This window comes from Equus quagga, chromosome 4, assembly GCF_021613505.1.
Source record: "Equus quagga isolate Etosha38 chromosome 4, UCLA_HA_Equagga_1.0, whole genome shotgun sequence".
In the NCBI taxonomy this organism is placed as follows: domain Eukaryota; kingdom Metazoa; phylum Chordata; class Mammalia; order Perissodactyla; family Equidae; genus Equus; species Equus quagga.
In genome coordinates, this window is record NC_060270.1 from 117,843,127 (window position 1) to 117,864,999 (window position 21,873).

At 38.0% G+C, this 21,873-nt stretch overlaps 1 protein-coding gene across 9 annotated transcripts in view; it reads right to left on the reverse strand.

Moving 5' to 3' along the window:
- Positions 1 to 21,873, reverse strand: part of ZNF385B (zinc finger protein 385B) — a 385,907-nt gene that overhangs the window by 11,618 nt on the left and 352,416 nt on the right. For all 9 annotated transcript variants that reach the window (XM_046659661.1, XM_046659659.1, XM_046659662.1 and 6 more), the window contains one exon: positions 19,720 to 19,882. In XM_046659661.1, coding sequence (XP_046515617.1) covers positions 19,720 to 19,882 — 163 coding nt within the window. The remainder of the gene's footprint in view (positions 1 to 19,719; positions 19,883 to 21,873) is intronic.

Consider the following 21,873-nt stretch of genomic DNA (forward strand, 5'->3'; position numbering starts at 1 on the left):
GTTGTCGCACATAGAAGAAGTTTGTTTTTTTTCTCACAGCTGGGTAGTATTCCATTGTATGACTGTGCCACAATTTACTTCTTTTACTATTGATGAACATTTAGAATGTTTTCAGTTTTTGGCTATTTTGAATAATGCTACTATAGCCATTCTTATACATGTTTTTGGTAGACATAAATACTCGTTTATATTAAATATATATACATGGGAATGGAATTGCTGGGCTTTAAAGAGCTATCTATCTATCTTTTTAGTAGATTCTGAAGACAGTTTTCCAAAATGGTTGTACTGATTTATTTTCCTGTCAGCAATGTATGAGAATTCCAATCGTTCCACATCCTCTCTAACACATGGGATCAGTATTATCAGTCCTTTTGGTTTTAGCCATTCCAGTGGAGTTGTGGTGGTATCTTATTGTGGTTTTAATTTGTATTTCTCTAATAACTAATGATATTGAATACTTTTGCATATTTTTATGGGCTAATTGTGTATCTTCTTTTGTGAAGTGCTTGGTCAAATGTTTTCCTTTTTTGTTTAAACTGGATTCTCAGCTTTTTTCTTATCAACTTATAGGAATTATTTATATAGTCCAAACGAGAGTTCTTTGTCAGATATATGTATGACAAAGCATCTCCCAGGTGGTGGCATGCTTTCCTCTCTCTAAATGTTGTCTTATGATAACTACAATTGTTTAAAAAGAAAAAAACAGCCAAGGCTTAGATAGGTTAAGTAACTTGCCCATAGTCATTCAATTAATAAGTGGGAAAGCATGGATTCAAATACAGGCTTCTGAATCCTGAGCAAGTGCCTCTTACTGCTCTTCTGCTTTGAGGGAGAATAGACTAAAAATGCTCAATCTCAGTAATACCTTCTTGAAGGCCTGACACTGTTGAATAAAGGTAAGTGGATGGTAGTATCTTTGTACTTAGTTAAATGATGCCATACAAAGAATAGCACATTATAGGAAAAACTTGCTGAGAACCAGGTAAGTGTTTTAATAGTTTCTTCAAAGGTTCCGACATTGCATGTAACTTAGGAAAGCAAATGACAACAGCCTTTAAAAAGTCCATTTCAAGCAAAAATTTACGTAGGTGTCATTATCCCTGAGTTTTCGCTTCCTGGCTAATTTCTCAGCAGGATTAATGAACACCCAAAGAAGGTCTCTGATTCCCTATATGAAGTAAAGATTTCCTTGCATTGTTGCTTTTGATAACATGTATCTTGATTTATCAAGTTGTACAAATTAAAACTACTAAGAGGTATCATTTCCTGCCTCTGAGAAATGGCAAAGATTTAAAAATTACAGTAAGGGAGGGGAAAATAAGATATAATACCCATATATACTGCTTGGTGGGGGTGTAAAATAGTATAACCATCCTGAAACGTATATGCAGTTCATACCGTTTCACCAAGTAAGTCCCCTCTAGGAACATATCCCAAGCAAATAACCATCCATCAGTCCAACAAAGCCAACAAATAATTATTGAGTACCTATTATGTGATATACACTATTTTAGGAACTAAAGTTAGAGGTGAAAAAGACCAAATCTTTGACTCAATGAAATTAATTATCTAGTGGGGGAGACAGAAAAGCATGCATGTGTATAAACACACACACACACGTATGCTTATATATGTATTTATAAAATATATATGTAATATAAGAAATATATATGTAATAGATAAAATATTTTCTATATGAGCATATAAAGTATCTGTATATATAATATATATATATTATATACACACATATATATATTCTCTTAGTAATAAGTGTGCTAAGAAGAAAAATAAGGCAGGGCACGGTAACAGAGTCAGTTCAAGCCTGTCTAAAGAGGTGATGTTTGACAGACACTGAATGAAATGGTAGGAATTCTGGGAAGAAGAGCATTCCAGGAAGAAAGAATAGCAAGGACAAAAACCTTGTAGTGAAACAAGATGAAGAAGGTGAGGGAAGAGGGGGTGAATGCTGGCTGAGTGGTGGAGGAGCTGACGAGGGGCCAGATCACGTACAGTCTGGTAGAGCATGAGAGAAATTTGGATGTAATCTAAGTGTGGCTACTGAGCAGGGGAGAGAGGTGATCTGAGCCATGTTTTCATAAGATCGTTTGCCTGCTATGTGCAGAATCGACTGTGAAAGGATAAACACGAGGAGATCAGTTAGGAGACTACTGTAGTTGTCCACAAGAGCTGACACTTGCTTGGGCCAGGATGGTTAATAGAGAATTGAGCAGTACTTTCTGAATATATTTGTAGGTACAAATGACTAGACTTATTGATTGATTAGGTGTGGGATATCGGAGAAAGAGAGGAATCAAGGATCACTACTACAGTTTTGGCATGAACACTCGGTGAATGGTGGGTAATGCCATTTACTGGAATTAGAGAAAATGGTATTTAGGATGCTAGCCAAACTTCCTGGTCTCTCTGCCAGGAAAACTTGGTTATTCCTAGTCCATCCCTCACTGATTAATCTCAAGCAAGTGACTTAGGTGATTGGTACCTTAATCATACATGTGCAAAATACTACCATTTTCTCATTGAGCTTTAAGAACGAAGAAGATTGTAGAGGAAAGGCAAGGGCTTCAGGTGCAAGACGCAACGAAAAGTTAATAGTTCTGGGGCCTACGCTCAAGCAACACACAGCCAATGTTAATGAGATCAAGGTCATGAGATCTGTTCCTTACTCAGGGGCTGTGGATATTTAAATCCATGCCATTTGTCACTAAGGACTAAAAGAAATAGTGGTCCAGTCTTTATAAGCAAATCACCACAAGTGGACAACTCCAGCTCATACCCCATGCCCTAAAGCAATAATCTTAATTTGGGGGGCCAATATTATTCATCTATTTGCATATTATTTTTTATCATGATTTTAAAAGACTAAAATTTTAGATAGAGTTTTAATGTGTGTATTTTTCTTTCAATGAAAATGTAACAGGTTCTCTGCTTATTGTGTAGTCATTTGCCATTTGTCAAAAAGAATCGTTGAAAAACCATAAGCCCTGCCCGTTGATATCTACCAATGTCTTTCCAAGACAGTCCTTCCAGAACAGTGAAGGAGCCCCAAAACTTGAGAAAAGTGCTCGGGAAAGCAAGGCCACAATTTCAACAGATCATACTTTGTGCTTTTTGAGGTCAGCGAAGGATACTGCTTGTCACTTTTTACAATTAAATTTTCCTTTTTATACTTAATATTGTACTAAAAAGAATTAAGCAACAGAGGCATGCAATGAAAGGACTGTGGGTCATATTCTTTCCTGTATTCACAAGCACCTTGTCCAACATCTCATTATTCTTCTGAAAAACAAAGCAATGCCCATATTACTGCTTAACACTCATTAAACCAAGTTAGCTCACTTCGATAAGGAATTCTGAAATCATTCTCTTCTCTTTATCTTCCCATTTTCTGAATAATGAGAAATTAATGAGTGTCAGTCAGAGTACCTACTTCCTTACCAGTTGTGCATTCTTGTGAGAAATGAAGCTGAGAGGCCCATGGGGCTCTGCAGCAGATGAAAATACACTGCAAAGCTGTATGTATGTCCCTTGGTGTGTTGTAGAAGACTTCTCAAGCCTTGCCTCATTTGTCCCCTCCTTATCTACACATTTGACATAGGACAAGTGATAGAAACCACCAACTGATGACAGATATTTTAAAGTTTAAAGTAGAATTCCATTAAGGTAGTTAATGGGTTTGCAAAAGAAAAAGCAGCATGCAAGCTGCAAGATGAACAAGCCAATTGGGCACCTTGGAGCTCTTTGCAAAACAAAATCTAGTAAGAGATATACAGATGCTTGAGCATCATCACTGTATCAGTGGTATTCACTTTTAGTCTGACAGGACTACACGTGTCTAAATGAACAGGTTTAAGACTAATGTTGCAGATATCGATCAGATACAACAGTCAGTTTGCCTCCCTTTATTTATTAGAAAGATGAGGTACAAAAAGAGCTTGGAAAATCTTGGAATAATTTGAATGCACTATTTAAAGATTTTTTTTTTGAAAGCAGAACTCCCTTGGCAATGCAATAAACACATTCATTTTAAAATTCTGTAATCTTATAGATTAGATTTGCTTAAATTAGGAACATATATAGTGACAAGTCATATATGTGGAAAACAGGTCAATAAAACAGACAAACAAATGGGAAAAAAGTGATTCTATAAGAGGAATAACTAGTCAGTCAACTTCCCAATGGAATCTTTATCCTTCTTCTTAAGATCCCTACCAATACTGCAAACCTCTCATGAGCAAATGTCTGCTCTCCTATTTCTTAGAGAAATAGCGATGCTGGATGAGTTTACCCCTGATGTTACAATTTCTTCCATCAGCACCTATTTTCTTTACTTCTCTGAGGAAAAGGTATATGCTTCCTCCCAGACTCTCTATCTTTTAAATCTCTTCTCTCTTTCCTATAGCTTCAACTACTTTCTTTGCACTGGGTTCTATATGTTTACAAAATGCTGAAACTTACATGTTCCAAAAGTCATTCTCCGAGTTGGTTTGCTCCTGGAACTTTCCACCCACCTTCTCTATGGTGATGAACTCAAAGTGGTTGTGTGAAGTGGCTCTTTCCACTTCCTCTCTTCCTGTCCATCTTTACCCTCCTGCAAAAGCCAATGGTCTCTCTTCAACCTTCTCTTGCATTGGGCACAAGTTCCTTCTGGAAATGCCTTTCCCTTTGATGTCCACAACACTGTCTTTGCCTGGTCCTCCTTCACCCTCGACAACAGCTCATTCTAGGCCCCCTTCACCAGCTCCCATTCTTCTGCCTGCCCCTAAGTGTTGGCATTCCTCAAGGTCACATTCTTATCCTCTTCTTGGGCATTATATGATCTAATTTACTCCAGTGACTTCTTCCACTTCATTGACATAAATTCCTAAATCCACAGGTGAAATCACTGCCTTCACCATAAGTTCCTGACCCTTTTTTCCATAACAGTCTATGGGATATCTATTTCTAGATGTTTCATGGATATTTCAAACTCAACATTCCTGATATCAAATGGGTGAGCTGCTTCAAACAAGGGCCTCTCCAAGTGGTCCCCATATCAATTAATGACATTATCAATTGTATGTTGGAACTGCCAATAATGATTCTTAAATTCTTCCCTCTCATCTTCTACATTTAATGAATGACCAAAGTTTATTGACACTATCTTCTAAATATCTCTTCCATCAGCCTTATTCCCCCTCCGATCCAGCAGACATTCATCAGCATCTACTATGTGCCATGGCCTCATTTTGGCCCTCATCTATTCTCTCTGGATTACCATAAAACTTGTTTACAGATCTTGCTACTTTGAGTCTCTGAACCCACCTTCTCCTGCCTTCTCTCTTTATATGCTCATAGTCCTTTTAATATAATTATATTATGATCTTACATTGACTATAATAATTTTTTTGCACTTAAAATTATTACCAGGAAAGAGATTCTTAAGTTCTGGAATAATGTCTTAATTTACCTTTGTACCCAGTGTACAGAAAACTGTAAGTGGGCAATAAATTTGTTGAAATAAGGAATGTTCAATTCAATGCAGTGTTTTCTAGCCTCACAAATAAAAATACAAGAAAAATTCACTGTTAATAACTGAATCATAACTAGTGAAATAAATATAGATAGAACAGACAAATACATTTCAGCTGTTGATTATGTAAAATACTTTTATCATTGTTGCCAGAGATATATTTGAGCAATAAATTAATGTAATTTGAGAATGAAACAATGCTCTTAAGACTGAATCTCCTTGAGATGTACTAGGACAGTCATAATAACAAACACCTTCCTTTGTGCCAGGTCCAACATTTTGATGTTTGATAAAATGAACAAATCTGTGGATTTCTTTATCTCCTTTATTAAAAATCCCACACAAACTTACATATAAACAATAAGCACGTACCGCTGCTAAAAATTCTAAAGTACACATGGAAACAAAATGTCACCAGAGTATAGCCAGTCCTCTTTGCAACTAAACTGCTGTCCTGTTCTCTGGCAAGTTTTCTCGTGGAACTATAGCTGTCCTGTTGGGAGATTCATCACAGGCTTGTATCCCAAAGACCCATCCTGGCAATGTTGTAAGCAGTCGGTAACAAATTACATCATACTATATCCATCTGCGTTATCAACAATTGCATGGTTGATATATTTGTGCAATGATGCCCTTTAAGAAATTCCAAGCACTATGTCTTGTGACATTATTTAATTTCCCCCATCATTTTGGGTAAGAGATGTCCATCACTGAAGGTGTCATTATGCAGGCTTTGTGTCTTAAGTGATGATACCACTCATGACCAACCTAAACCCTAAGGCACATAACCTTTACACTAGGTGGCTGGAGACTGTCCCAGTACACTGGGTACATCCAGTACCCAGGACACCCATTTAGGCTTCCTTCAACTAGACGCTTCCTTTCAACTAGATCTGATTCCAAGTGTTCCCAAGGGTTACCCAGCATAGTATAGTATGGGCTAGTTTATCTCACAACAACTACTCATTAGCTGACTTACTTTATTAGTCATAGGACTTCTTGTTGGAAAATGTCTGATCTCAATGCCCCACTTAAGGGTGAACTGCTGGGCCATGTTTGGAAACTGAAAGAGCTCTATATAGTTTATGCTATTTTGCAGATGTGAAAAACAAAACAGAGTACTTAAGTGACAAGCCTGGAAACATCAAGTAGCCAAGGGAAGACACAGAAATTAAAGCCAGTTTGTGAAATTCTCAGAGCACTAAAATATCATACATTGTGCCAGTCTGATGCTGGCGGGCCCTTCACATCCAATGCCATGTTACCATGCCTCCAGCTAAATTCCAGAAACCCTCTCTCCTCCAGAACTGTTGATCACTGTGAAGCTTGCTGATTCCTAATTAAGTGTGTTTATGTCTAATTTTCATATCTTGGCCTTTAGACTAATCCTGGAAGCCGGAAAAATTGTCTATAAATTAAAGTGACTCTTCACTGAATCATTGTTTTACCTTAAAAAAACAAAAAAGCTGATTTATGTTAGAACCCATGAAAGTAGGCGACTAATTTTGAAAGGTTAAAACAGTTCCTGTACTGTAATTTCCTGCCAGGCTACAGAAATCCCCTGACTTAGGACATCCCTGCTCTTTCCATTTGAAAGCCTACGTCAATCGGAGTCTGGCCATTGGGCTAAACCCTACAGTGATTTTGTAGTCCAATGAAATGACAGTCATTGCCCTCCTTGTCTGAGCACCACACGACAACTGACCTGTTGTCCCTCGTGCCACTTTGTTGGGGAGCAGAAGCTGTCAATCTCACATTCAGATAAAACTGTGGCATCTCCAAATATCACCCTGTTGAAAGCTGGCAGCCTACATTCTGTCTCGAGGAGCTGGCACTGACACTAGTCAACTTGCCACTTTTCTAAGGGAGCACAAAAGAGGGCTTGTTTGCTAGAGTTTGAATCTAATGAACAGCTTTTTCCTATTTTGTGTAGTTTTCCAGCCATTTGACTTATACAATAGACAAATCATATTTCAACTTTTTCAGGTTGAAAAATTGCCCCTTTTCCAATTTGTCACCGAGAGATGTGAAACAGCTATTTCTGAGGCAGCTTTATTATGGAAAATAGAATAAGTAACTCATGTCACTCAAATCAAGTCCCTCAGGGAGTAGGTCCAGTAACAATTCAAAAACCAGGAATAAAATTAAAAACTGATTTTCTAGGCGGAATAAGGAGCAGATTCTTTCTCTTCTAAATGAATAGCCCTTTACAGAGGAAACATGATTCATATGGTGCAAGGAAAACATTTGAAGCTGTTCCTCCCACCTCCTTCTTCTCTAGATGCAGAGGTTAGGGTTAATGATGCTCTACTCAGGGAGAGGTACACACTCATAATAGAAAGGTTAGCCTGAGAGATGTTGGGGAAACTGAGTCTTTCTTCATCTAAAAAATGTATCTTTATTTAATAGAGAAAATACAAAAAGATACTACTGTCAGCAAACAAGCTTATTGGCTCCAGCTGCTCCAGTGAGACACGTATAGGCTCTCTCTCTCTTTACGGACCCAACTGGGTCCTGCCTGCCCTAAGGAGACTATGGAAACCTTCAGGGGCCGGACTGCCCAGGCCTAAGAAAGCTATCAATCCTTTAAAAATATACGCTAGAAGCCAATCATACTTTCATATTTTGAGTCTAGCATTTGTGCCTAAATTCAATCTGCTGCTTTATTACAAAGGTGTCAAAGCCAGCTTTATATTTAAGACCTACAGATTGCAGGAGAAAGTCTGTTGACCATAGAAAGTCTCCTTTAAAAAGTGATACTAATCCAAGAGTCCTGGGCCTCCAAAGGGGTTTGTCTGGCTTCCTCGTCATGCTAGGTCCCTTAGGAATGTTGCAACATGGGAGCTTATGACTGTGACCATAAGAGAACTGAGCAAAGAAGAGACATGACATTGCAGTACGGACTGTGAATCTCCCAACTGTAATGCAAAACAAATGGCTGTTTCTTTCCCATCCTACCTGTGCCCCGAGATGTATAAACCACACCAAGTCATTAGAAGAGGTTATAATGCAAATAACATAGCGTGTGGAGAGTAGAGGAAAAAAGAAAAAAGCAACCATAACCCTATCATAGCAAACAGGAGTTTTTAATCTGGGGTCTGTGGACTTCCAAGGGGCCCGTGAGTTCACGGGATCCATGAACTTGGATGGCAAAAAATGTATCTTTATTTTCATTTATCTCTACTTGAAATTTGGCATTTCCTTAAATTTATAAAGGAAGGCAACAAACTAGAGCAGTCTTAGCAGGATCTGTAACTTTGTTACAATGGAAGTCAGATATTTTCATCAGACATTACAGTTTTCATGGAAAGCCTGAAATACCATTTATGCGCATTACCACTTCAAAATTGTGGTAGATCTTAGACTTGTTGCTAGATCTTGTTTAGCACATTGTTTCTATATCACTATATCACAACAAAAAATTGACAATGGAATTTCAATATAATTGGTTTTCTTTGTAAAACTATACATTTCATTTTATGATTTAAAAACATTATTCTGAGAATAGGCTTCACTAGTCACTCACAGGGACCCATGTACAAATATAGGTTAAGAATTTGCGTGTTGATGCTCATCATTTCATTCTGCCTTCATTTCTCTCCTTAGCTATCACTTCAACCACTTTCTTACCAACATCCTAAATTCCCTTCCTTGTCCCCAAGTGTCTTTTCATTCCTTCAGTTATTTAAACAGCGTAGTCTTTCACATCTCAAGTCTATGAGGTACCTACTGGTCCCTCTGATGAGAATACTCTTCTCCTTCACCCCCAAACCGGGGCCGCTGTTTGCCTGGCTAACTTCTTCTCACCCATCAGATATAGAAAGCTTAAATCCCCTGCCTAGGCCTTCCCTTCCTTCCCAGACTAGGTCAGTGGCCCTTGCTTTTCACTCATCAGGCTTGTCATCACTTGTTCAGTATCTTCCCTTCCAGACATTTTCTCACGAGGACAAGGCACAAGTCTGCCTGATTCACTGTCGTTTACCCAGTGCTTAGCATGGTGCCAGGTATTCAGTGGAGGTTCAATAAATATAAGCAAATATAATGCATGAATAAACCATTTGGTAAGTTTTGATTTAACATATTACATGCATTTTTCATGTTGCTATTTTTATTTATTTTAAAGCTGCATAATATTCTATTGGGTACAAATACTTTATTTAAATAATTTCCCTAGTACTGATCATCTTGTTTCCATTTTTCATTAATACAAATAATACTATGATGGGTATCTTCATGCATAACGTTTGATTTTTCTTGCTTTGCATTTAGGATTATTTCCTTGGTATAAATTATAAGAAGAAGAATTAACTGGTCTAATGGAATGAACATTTTTATGGTTCTTGATTTATTCTATGACATTGCTTTCCAAAAGGTTCTCTCAATTTAAAATGCCATAAGTAATATAAACAGAACATCTGCTAATGACTTTCAAAATACTTAAAAAAAGTACTCTCAAAGTACTTACTGGATATTACTCATTATGTCTTATGGATTAGTCAAGGGATTGGGTAAAATTTTGGTCAAAAAGAATAAAACAAATAACTTTTCCTAAACTCAAAATGCAGTACACTAATTAATTTCCACATTGCATAAAAAGATTTTATTTGTTATTAGATAACTAAAAACAAAGATATTGTGCTAGAGAAGACAAATTATTTTGACTTAGATATGGCCGTTATGCTAGTTAAATAGGCAAAAATCATCATAAGATTCTGACAGCAGTTCAGATCTTTGAAAGCAAGGAATAAAGTAATCTCTATTGTGACAAGAAATTCTAGTATTTATGTAATTTCATATCTGAAAGAAAACAAAGCACATCTTTTCTAGAGGCTAACTAATTAATAGTACACAAGAAATACTAAAAAACTGTACACTAAGAAAATTTTTTTGCAAGAAGCTAGAAATAAAATATATGGGCTGACAAATTTCTCTGTATTTACAGACATAAATGCCAGCAGGGACTTGTCAGGCAGGGGCATGTTTCTCATTCTGATTACACCCTCCTCCCGACTCCTTTGATCTCAGGAGCCATGCTGGCTCCAGACGGCTGCTTCTGCACATGTAACACCCAATTTTCTCCCTCAACAAATGGATGGTTTGTCTCTTCTTTTGATTCTGTAGTTGTACATAGAGCAGACGGTTGAGCTGTGAGGTGGGGCATCCACCTTATTGATTAAGAAGAAAAAGAGCTAACCAGCATGTTCTTACCCTGACCACATTCTAGGGAATACACCAGAGCGTCCCCTATTAACTTCTACTTATTGATATTAATTTAATATATGCTAACCATATGACTACCATGTGCAGGATGAAGTACCAGGAGCTGCAGGAGACATAATGGATGAAGTACATTAACTAGTGGGAGCATGGGTAGAAAGACATTTCCTCCACTACACAAAAATGGAGGAAGATCAACAAGGTCTTTCCATCTTTAAATGCCCCACTGGGAGAGTCAGGCTCATCAAGCCTTAGTATCCTGGAATGAAAACACAAGTCCAAATAATTACGACAAGGGAATAAAGCAGGCACATAAAGAGGAATGTAAGTGCAGGCCACTGTTGCACGGCAGCCTGGCATGAAATGATTGCAGAAATCAAGATAAGGACAGGGTCTGGAAGTTTCCTTGAACAAACAATTGCTTTTTATGGCTATCACTTACTAAGTGTCTGTTAGGTGATAGGCACCGAGCCAGGCACATTTATTAGTTCATTAGTCCTTACAACAACCCTGGAGGTAGCTATTAGCCCTCCCATTTTATAGATGGGGATATAGAAAGTCAGTGAGCATGACTTGGCCAAGGTTATATGGTCAGTGTGAGGTGGAGCTAAGTTGTCTGACTTCAAGCTCATGCTCTTTTTACTAAGCTATACATGCGAAGTAGGTAAATGGCACTTAAGAATCATATCTTGGTTAATATATCCTTATTCAAAGCCACTCAAAACTTGATTTTTTTTTTTAACAAAACCAATTGTAAAATAGGGTGGGGAAAGAAATAACACATCTTTCTGAGATGTCAGACTTCTTGAAGTGTGACCTAGTGACAAACAATCTCAAACAGCCTTCAAAAGGATGTGCAGTAAAGTCCATAAACCTTCATCCAAAGGCAGCATATCATGGTAGTAAACTTGAAGTACTGCCTGGGTGAGACTCTGGCCTTGAAACTCCTTTCTATCTGAATGACTCTGAGCTATTATTTCCCTCTCTAGGTCTCATTTTCTAGTATCCATCAGATGATTGTTATAATCATTAAATAAGATAGTATAAATAAAATGTTTAGCATATTAGTACCAGGCACATAATGATCATTCAGTTAAACATTAATTATTAGTAGTAAAACTGTAAAAATTATTCTTTGCATATAAGTCTAATAAGCTTGGATCTGGTATTCAAGAATATACTATGTTAGGTGCAGTATAATGGAAGATGGGACAGCTGACCATCACAAGGGGCAGCTGTCACCTCTCACTGACAGCAGCAAGAAGGGACAGCTGAAATAAGATGCCCCAGGAGGACCAAAAAACAAAAAACCAAAAAACTGTAAGAACATCAATAATAGGCATTTTTATTATGCTTCACACTTTGCAAAGCTGTTTCCCAATCATCTCATTTGATCCATACAACACTGCTGTGACATAGGGAGGGCATTATTCCATTTTGCAGATGAGAAAAGGGAGGTTCGGAGAATTTAATGCCTTCTTTGGAGTCATAGCTAGTCAAAAGAGCAAAGAGTACCGCAGTCTATAGATGTGCTGTTCGATACAGTAGCCATGTGTGGCTACTTAAAATTAAATAAAATAAATATTCTGTTCCTCAGTAGCACAGCCACATTTCAGGTGCTGACTAGCTATGTGTGGCTCGTGGCACTCATGTTGGTCAACACAGATTATAGACCATTTTCATCACTTTAGAGTGTTTCATTGGATAGCACTGGTCTATAGAGATGAGAGCACCAAACCATTACTACATAATACTATGCCTGGAGTCTGTGATATTGAACCTAATTCTCGAGAAAGAAGTCAGGAAAGAGGAAAATACTTCAGAAGTATTTCTATGAAGAACACTTTAAGCTGTGTACTCTACAGCTAAATTGGTGTGTCAATAGCCCATGAGCATCATGAGAATTGGGCCCAGAATCCCCCAGAGGGCCTGGTACCAGTGCTCTGCCCACAGAATCTACAAAGATTTACTGAGTAGTTCCATTTGATCATCCACTCATTTCAGAAAAATATATCACTGTAAGAGAATTCTCCCTGAAGCAAATAAGTGGCGTGTCATAAAAATGTAAGTAATAACCTTTGTTAAAATCTCAAGGGCATTTATGGTTGTGTATTTAAAAATTATTCAATGTACATACAAAGTCCTTTTATACTCCAGTATCTTTTCAGTACAGAAGGTTGTAAATAAATGTAATCAAAAGAGGTGAATGCCAGTTAAAATGAATATGTCTGAAGACAAGGAAAGTTTTTAATAGTGATATAAGCCTTAACAAGGAGATAGCCAAGGTTTTGCTTTTTGAAATGGTTTATAACATATCCCTAGTAAATCATAAGTTAACAGATCCTCAGTAAGTCAATCTCAGCTTTTGGTTCACTTTCTTAGGGCAACACTAGGAAATATCTTTCAAAGTGGAGAACCTAACAGTAAATACCCTGTATTGTTTCGAAGAGACAGAAAATGCTCAAAAGTTTCAGATGTTAGTTTCCAGAGGATGACAAACACTTAACTACATAAGAATCTTCAGCCTTTCCTGGCAGGATGCTGTTGTCAAATTCAAGGCGCATGGGCAAAGTTGGAGGTAGTTTCATTTTTTAAATTGACTTAGAAAGTCTTAATAATATATGTACATTTCATGAAAATATGAGCCTTAGTATAATGGCTTCTTTAGACAGATGGGACTCAATTTATGTTCTACATGATTGTACCCAAGAATTTTAGGCTTAAGATGTTTGTCATAAATATAGTTAATCTATTATTTTATGAGGGACACTAAATCTCAGCCTCCTGGATTTAGATAGATGTATGTCAAATTTATGACGGCCCTTGCCTATAAATGACAGATGCTGCTAAAGCGGAAAACTATCATTTTCTTCTACTCAACAGCACAAGGTCCTGTTGCTAGAGACAGAAATGGGGGAAGAGGCAGTTAGGAAGACCTTGCTGGCTAATGGATGGAGTCCTGCGGCAGTCAGCGGAAATGAGAAGTTGTCATTTGCAAAACTTGGCCCCATTTGTAACAACACATAAAAATTGTGAAACACACAGGGGAACCCATAAAAATGACGAGACAAGGGTCTCCATTTGTATTCTTGGCAGAAAAACTCTTTGACAAAATTGAAAATGCACTTTCATAAGGCAACAGGGTGACCATAAAAAGATGCACTGCTGCCTTTCCAGGTGAATCAGACTGATCTACTAGTTAATAACTGCTCTGGATTCACACCTGAGGAATTGACACCATGCAAAAGGCAACATGCTGAAAACTAAAGTGAGCTATTCTGAGGTAGCCTATCTTATTTCCTTTCTTCTTACATCTTTTTCTGAGACTATCTTCTCACAGTCTCCACGGTATGGTCATGGGTATAGGATAAACAAAACCATCTCCTTGTCCCCAGTGGAAATCTTTAAGATGGACTGATTCAAAATTCTACTGGAAACATGGACAGCGTTCAGGACAACCCAACTGGGCTCTGTAGGAGGCAGTTCAAGGCTTCTGCCATATTGGCGATACCCTTCCGAGTGTGACCTCTATCTCAGTAAGTATATTTGTCTCTAGACACGTAAAGTCAACAATTGTCAAGCTGGAGCTTTGAGAACATTTGTCATTTACCTGAAATGAGTGTTTTCATTCAAACTTGCCCTTGAAAAGATCTGTAACTTCTAAAGCTTTGTTCTATTACAGTTAAACGCTACAGACAACATACTGCAGGGGAATTAAGGATTATCAATAAAACAAAGCCTTAATGACTCTTTCATTGCCATAGCTCCTACTAAAAAATATCAATAGTCAGCAAGCAATTTAAAAAGTAATATATGGTCCTACTACTAATTCTTTAAAACAGTGGTTTAGTGATTTCTGACTTTGCCCATTGGGATACTTGTTTTTACTTCTCCAATCAGAGAAGTTTAGAAGTAATGGGAATAATGGAATATGCATGGGACAACAAGCCCTGAGCTCCTGCTCTGATGCTATTGGGGTATGAGTTGTGCAAACTTACACAAGTCATTTAACCTTTTCAAGACTCGGGTTCTTTGTTGTAACCATATTTTTGGGAGCAGCTTGAAAGTGATGACTATATATTAATTTCCTTTGCAACCCTAATATCCAACACAGTGAAAAGAAAAAGCTTGGAAGCTCTTTGAGGGCAAGAAAATGTCTTTCTGTTCATTATTGCACCCTAGTATCTGGTAAAATATACATTAATACTATACTATTTAGTATAGACAATAAATATTTGTTGAGTGAATAAATGGATATAAAGCTTGTTGCATGAATGAATGAAAAATGGATACTAATTTCAGCCCTCCCTGTCACAGGGTTGTTGAGAGGGTCATACAAAAACATATATGTGACTGGATTTTATAAACTGAACAAATTTAAGGTGTTCCTATTGTTGTATTTCAAGCAGAATATGCTGGTTCCATCATCTTTGCTCTTAATTGCATTTATAAATATATCTATAGCATTTTGAGTCATTCCATCTGTTTCATCTGTTTAGACAGCAACTGATTAAAGGCTGTTTAGCTCTAAATAGCTTTATATACTTTGAACTAGAAATGTATTTTTCCCCATCTTAATATCTAATTAATTTTAAAAAAACATCTCGTGCTAAAGACTAGACATATGGACCATTAGGTTGACTATCACAATATTTTATCATTAGATTGATTCTCACAATATTTTATTATTTTCAAGAAATAAGATTTTTCAAAGGCTCTGGGTTTTTGGACCTGTTATGGGTGGTAAAATGCTGTCACAAAAGAGCATTCAATTTGATATATAGGCCATATTATCGCAGGGAAATGTACTGTCATATGGCATTATGACACTTGAACTCCAGGGAGAAATTTGGGTAGAGTGTCCAATATGTTCTAGCCATCTTCCTGAAGCTGCCTAATGCTTGCTGTGTTTTGACCCCAATTCTCCCAAAGCACATTTCTCCTCCCTCCTACCATGTTTTGAACTCCCGTTGATACATCATTAAAAGTTGGGATAGATCCTAGGAGACCAAAAGGCCATTTCTCTGGATTTTACATTTAATTCTACCCCAACTTCTCAAAAGTAAACGGGACAGCTATTCTTACTTAACTGCCTTTAATGAAACATATTTATTTTTTTTCCCAATCATGTGGTCAGAGATTTTTATAATCAACGAAATTCTTGCTATTGTAGTTTAAACTCATTTTGTTTACTGACCTGAGAAAGAAAGAAAAAAAGAAAGCTTGCCATGACACCCCGGCATTTGTTATCTGATAGCTCCATTATGACAAATCTCTTCGTATTGCACAGATCCAGATACCAGAATCTATGAAGCAAATTACGTTTCCAGACGTAACATAAGAGAAAAAAATGGTTGTCCCACGTGCCAAAATAGCAGGTAAGAAGGCTTTTCTAGCTCTTGGAAGATGGTTAGGCCACTTCTTAGAAGAAATACTCTGTATTCTCAAGGAGCAGAGAGAGGTCATCTGTGGGTCTCATGCACCTTGTCAGATACTCTGAAATCACCCTTTTCCTGACTGATGTTCAGGGAATTTCAGGATCTGTTCTCCCAGAAGCTTCTTCCCTCAACAACTGGCTATTTCCTCTCCCTCATGATTCGCCTTCATTGAACAACATTCTACTGCTAGGTTACTGATGCTAAAACATGAAAATGGAAATTGAATTAATCAGTTCTATAGATATTGTGAATGCCTGGATAGCTGAAATCTGGCAGCTGAGACCTCAAGTAACTAACATTTTTACTTTTCATTCAAATAACTAACAATCACATAGATACTGCCTAAGCCCACTTGACAGGAGCTCTTCATTAAGAAGAAAAAGACCAATGCTAGGGAATTTCAGTCTCCTAAGATTTGCTAGTCAACCATGACTTTTCACTGTGACTTTTACTTTAATTTTTGGCTGACTCAGAGGCAATGTTGTCAGAAATAAAAGATTTCATCCAATTAAGTGCCACAGTCACCATTCTTCTTCCCTCCCCCACCCCTCTACGTCTCACCTAGACCATTTATGAAGTTTTCATGTCTTCTTTTCTTCTAAGACAGGTTTTAAATGAAATAAGAACCCACTACCAAAAAAATCTATGATTCTGACAAAGCTGTGGAAGCTTTTTAAGGATTTAGAAAGGTAGTTAACAAAGGTTATGTATTACACTATTTAGACCCGATTTCCCATCTGGGCAAAACTTCTAATTTCCCAACTTGAAAATTCTACAAAACATATGTGGAAATTCTTGCTTAGTAGCCAACATTCAGTTAAAGGTGACAAAAGAATATGTCTCTATTTAGCAAATACAACCCACTTTATTTTTAAAACAGTGCCATCTTTCAACAACTTTGGTATTGCTTTTGTGGAGATAATAGAACAAATAAAATATTTCATTAGTATTAACATTTATATAAAATATGGAGAAACAAAAAAGTAATTTGAATGACCCAACCAATGAATTACCAAATAATTTATACAACTTTTGAGTAAGGAAACATGGAAAATGAGGTAACCCTAAATAATAGGTGGTTTCCATTACATCTAGTCCAATTCTGCACAGTGGCATGGTAAGGGAGGCCAGTACTGTTGGACCACAGGTACTCTGCGGGTGGATAGGGAAGTGGCAGAGGAAGCAGAGCGTGCAGGACTGAAGACTGCCTCATAGCTCCCGAGGAAGTGATTCTGTGGTTATCTGTCTCCTCCTCACTCCACTCTCAGCCCCTGGGGTTCTTCTAGATCCCACTTCTCTTTCCTTGTTTGGAACTCTGCTGTACTTGACCCTGGTTGCTGTACTTGACCCTGGTGCGTTCCTGTTGCTCACTAGGCAAACCCAGCTGCTCAGGAAGTCTCTCTGTTTCACAGAGCATTCGCCAGCATTCGAGGGTTGAAATAAAAGCCTTGAATTGTTAAACTTTCTTTTAACATAAGCTCATTGGGCACCTTGCAGGTATAAGGCGTGTCGTGATTGTGACCCAGGCCCCTTTATGTGGATTTTCTTTTTCCATAGCACTCTTTCCTTAGGTCTATCCCCTAATCTTTGACTTTCTTTCCTACTTCCTTTCCTCTTCTTCCACACCTTTCCTTCTCTAATTGCTTTCTATTCTTTTATTGATTCTTCTGTCATTGAGACTTCTCTATTTCCATTTTTAACACTTTCTTCTGCTCATTACTTTTATTACTATCCCTAGAGCAAACCCAATTCCCAAAAAATAATATAACTTAAGGGGAGCAGTGAGCACACGCAATAGCAACATTGGAACATTTACAGTACCTACGAACCGTGCTACTAGCTCAAGACACAAAATAAGCTGAAAGAATGGAGTGACACTAACCTCCATTGTTCCATCATTTTGCTTATGAGTATTGCTGCAGGTAAAGAATATAATTCAGGCAATAAAACCTTTGACAGAGTTCTGTTTCATAGAGGCAACAATATTGTGTGGAAAATGAAACCAAGCAGGAAGCCAAGCAATGATAGATCCTGTTCTTCCAAATACTGAGTAACCTCCAGCAAATAACAGCCCCAAGGTGGACCTCGCCTGGGTTTGCTATTTTGTAAACTGGAGATAATGTTTGACTCTAATATCTGATAGATCTGGGTTAAAGATTAATTAGATAACATACATAAAAAGGCTTTGTAACTTTAGAAGGGGAGAAGTGCAATGTAATAATCTAATATTTATTGTCTGTTGATCACACGACATGATTTAGTGATTCTGTTATACAAAGAACAAAAAGTCTTTATTAACCAAATTTGGGTTAGCTCACTAACCCAAATAACCTTCCAGGCTGCCAAGTTTTGGAACCAGCATCTACGGGACCTAATCAATAATGGTTCCTTCCTACATCGTCTCTCTGTCTGACTAGGCTTTTCTGAAACTTCCTCTCACAGTAATGGATTTGCTCTTTTCCAAAGGCCCTGGGCAGCCACAGGAAAGCCTTCTTAAGCCTCCTCCTCAAATTCTACAATGATTTGAAGAGCAGAAGAGAAGCAGAAGAGAAGGGTAAGGGTGTGTGTGCCTGTGTGTTTGTGTTTCTAACAACAGAGAGGTCCCTAAAGAAAGAGTCAAACATAAGAGAAAAGGACATATTTTCTTAATCTCCTTTGATAGACACTGTTCCTCAATTAATCACGGAAACAAGATGACTTAGCCATTGTGGCCTCCAGGGGCAGATGTGAGTGTGTGAAAGCCTGTTTAACATCCAATTTCATGGTATACATGCTAGAAAAATGAATTTCTTCCCTTCTCTCTGAATCATTCAGTTTGAAGCTAATCAGAAAATCTGCTGATTCATTGGGATTATGAAATACAGACTCTTCTTAAGAGGCACGTCCACTAGTAACCCATTTCCAATTATAGAAAGTTCTTTTGTAGTCAGTTCATAACTTTGTAAATAGTTCCCTTCAAATCCTCAAATTCGTTTGCAGCTCTGAGGGGAACTCTGTGAAGATCTTCAAAAATCAAAATCTTTTATTATGGAACACATTTCCAGATCCATTTAATGATGCCACTCAGAAAACTTCCCCTTTCTGCCCTTCCACTCACCTTTACTGGGGTGAGAGAATATAAAAACGTCTATTTTATTTAAAAACAAGTTTTAAAAAAAGTCTGTAGTAAAAACCAAACATAAAATGAATAGAAAGGAATAATAAACTCGGTATTTTAGATGCATTTCTTGATTTTTGTCTAAACACATTTTGACTAAGCTGCCTCTACTTATTTTCATGCATAGATACTTATATAGATATATTTACACACACACATATATACTTCAATGTATATATTTAACAATATGGAATGGTAACATCAAATGCTTAGATTCCGGGCAAACACATAACCCTTCCTGTGAAGGAAACATATTCATATTATAAGAACAAACCATGGAGAGTAACATGCAACAGCTGAGGGGAGGAGAATGGGGTTGGGGCAGGGGACCAGGAGGAACACAAAGAATGTAAAGAACAAAAAGTGGCATTGACCTGATTTGTCAGAGCTGTTGCCTGTGATTGGAGTGATGGAGCAGCTGGGATTAGCCTTTGCGCTGTCCTTGGAAGAAACCATTTTGGGTTTATTTTTCGTTGCCTCTAGTGCTTTGACCTTCTTGGCATGTTTACTTCCTTTGTAGTGGGCCTCGGCCTGGCTCTACAAAGGAGAACAAATCAGGCTCATTTTCTGCTACTTACAAACACCACAATGGATGATCATGCAGGAGAAAATACATTCAATCATAGGAACCACAGACATTTACAACTCAGCCCTCCACTACGTTTTTGGCATTTAATGGTATACCAGGATCTAAGAGGTTTTTGTATATTGAAACCTTCTACACAACACAGAGGATCTGCGTCTTTACAAACCAGACGCTACGTGAGTGGACAACAGGGTCAGGGCAAAACTGGGATGAAGGTGAGCTTTGTCACCAGTGCCCTCTCACCACTGCCCGTTGCGGTCACTTCTCAAACATTGGGCCGGCAGCAAGCTGCTTCCTTTGAGCATCCTACCCAGGCATGTCCTTCCACAACCATTCCATTTTGTTTCCTTTCAGCTGCAAACCTGTCCGTCTGCATCTACTTTCTTCTGGGCTCTGCTCTGAGAGCAACTGGTGGGACAAAGTAGCCTGCTAGTGAGTGGAAATGGCACTACAATTTGGAGTCATCTACATGCGCTTCGTGCGTCATTTTGATGATTCCAGTTCCAAGAACAGATGATACAAGCCACAAAGCAGGGAGGGACAATTCTTGTTTGTGATCTCACATGTGATTCTGAAGTCAAAGCAGTTAGCCTTACATTCACTCGTGCACAGAGCACAGGTGGAACCGCGACTTCAATACTAGATCAAAAGGAAGAAAGAGATCAAGACAAGCGATGACTAAAAATCTTCAAAAGACAAAAACAAAGTACAGCAAAACGAGAAAAACATTTCGTCAATTTATTGACATTTGGAAAATTCCCCTCTGCCTAAAGAACAAGGATTGTATCTTTTTGGCATGTCATGCTAATGTACATATTAACAAAGGAATCTAAGTATATTCACTTCAATTTTATTTTGAATAGACCCTGAAAATGTAAACATGCATTTGGTTAAAAAAAACAAAACAAACTGAAACATATTTTCTATATTAGCTTAGTTATAAAAGTGAAATGGATGATAAACCTATCATATAAAATGAGTTTGATTAGAGGATTTCTAAAGTAATAACTTTGTTTACATCAGTTTTCCTTATATACCCTTGTGTGTTTGAAGGTGATTATGCTAACATTTTTATTCATTTTCCTCAGCAAGCGGAATACAGGTGGAGAGTGTGTGTGTGTGTAAGTAGGTAGGTAGAAGTGACAATGGACAGAACGAGCCAGGTTTTTTTTTTTTTTTAAAGATTTTATTTTTTTCCTTTTTCTCCCCAAAGCCCCCCCGGTACATAGTTGTATATTCTTCGTTGTGGGTCCTTCTAGTTGTGGCATGTGGGACGCCACCTCAGCGTGGCCTGATGAGCAGTGTCATGTCCGCGCCCAGGATTCGAACCAACGAAACACTGGGCCGCCTGCAGCAGAGCGCGTGAACTTAACCACTCGGCCACGGGGCCAGCCCCAGAACGAGCCAGGTTTTAATTCTATATTTCAACTAAAGGTATATCAGTTTTGGGGCTGGCCCGGTGGCGCAGCGGTTAAGTGCACAGGTTCTGCTTAGGCGGCCCGGGGTTCACCATTTCGGATCCCAGGTGCAGACATGGCACCACTTGACATGCCATGCTGTGGCAGGCGTCCCACATATAAAGTGGAAGAAGATGGGCACGATGTTAGCTCAGGGCCAGTCTTCCTCAGCAAAAAGCGGAGGATTGGCAGCAGTTAGCTCAGGGCTAATCTTCCTCAAAAAAAAAAAAAAAAGTCAGTGTTTTCCCTAGCATATAACCCCAGGCGCCCGAGGTCAATAGCCCTGTATTGACTGTACACAATCCCTAACCTCCTGAATAGCTTTTCATAAATATCGCTTTAGATCATCATTGACTTATCACTGCTCACAGTTGGTTTGCCCAAGGACTTCTCTTCTTGTTCTCCGTCAAATTGAAAAAAAAAATCTCGAGGGAGGGGAAAAGTGTAACATTATTTTAAGTCCTTTATTTATTACCAACCAAGAA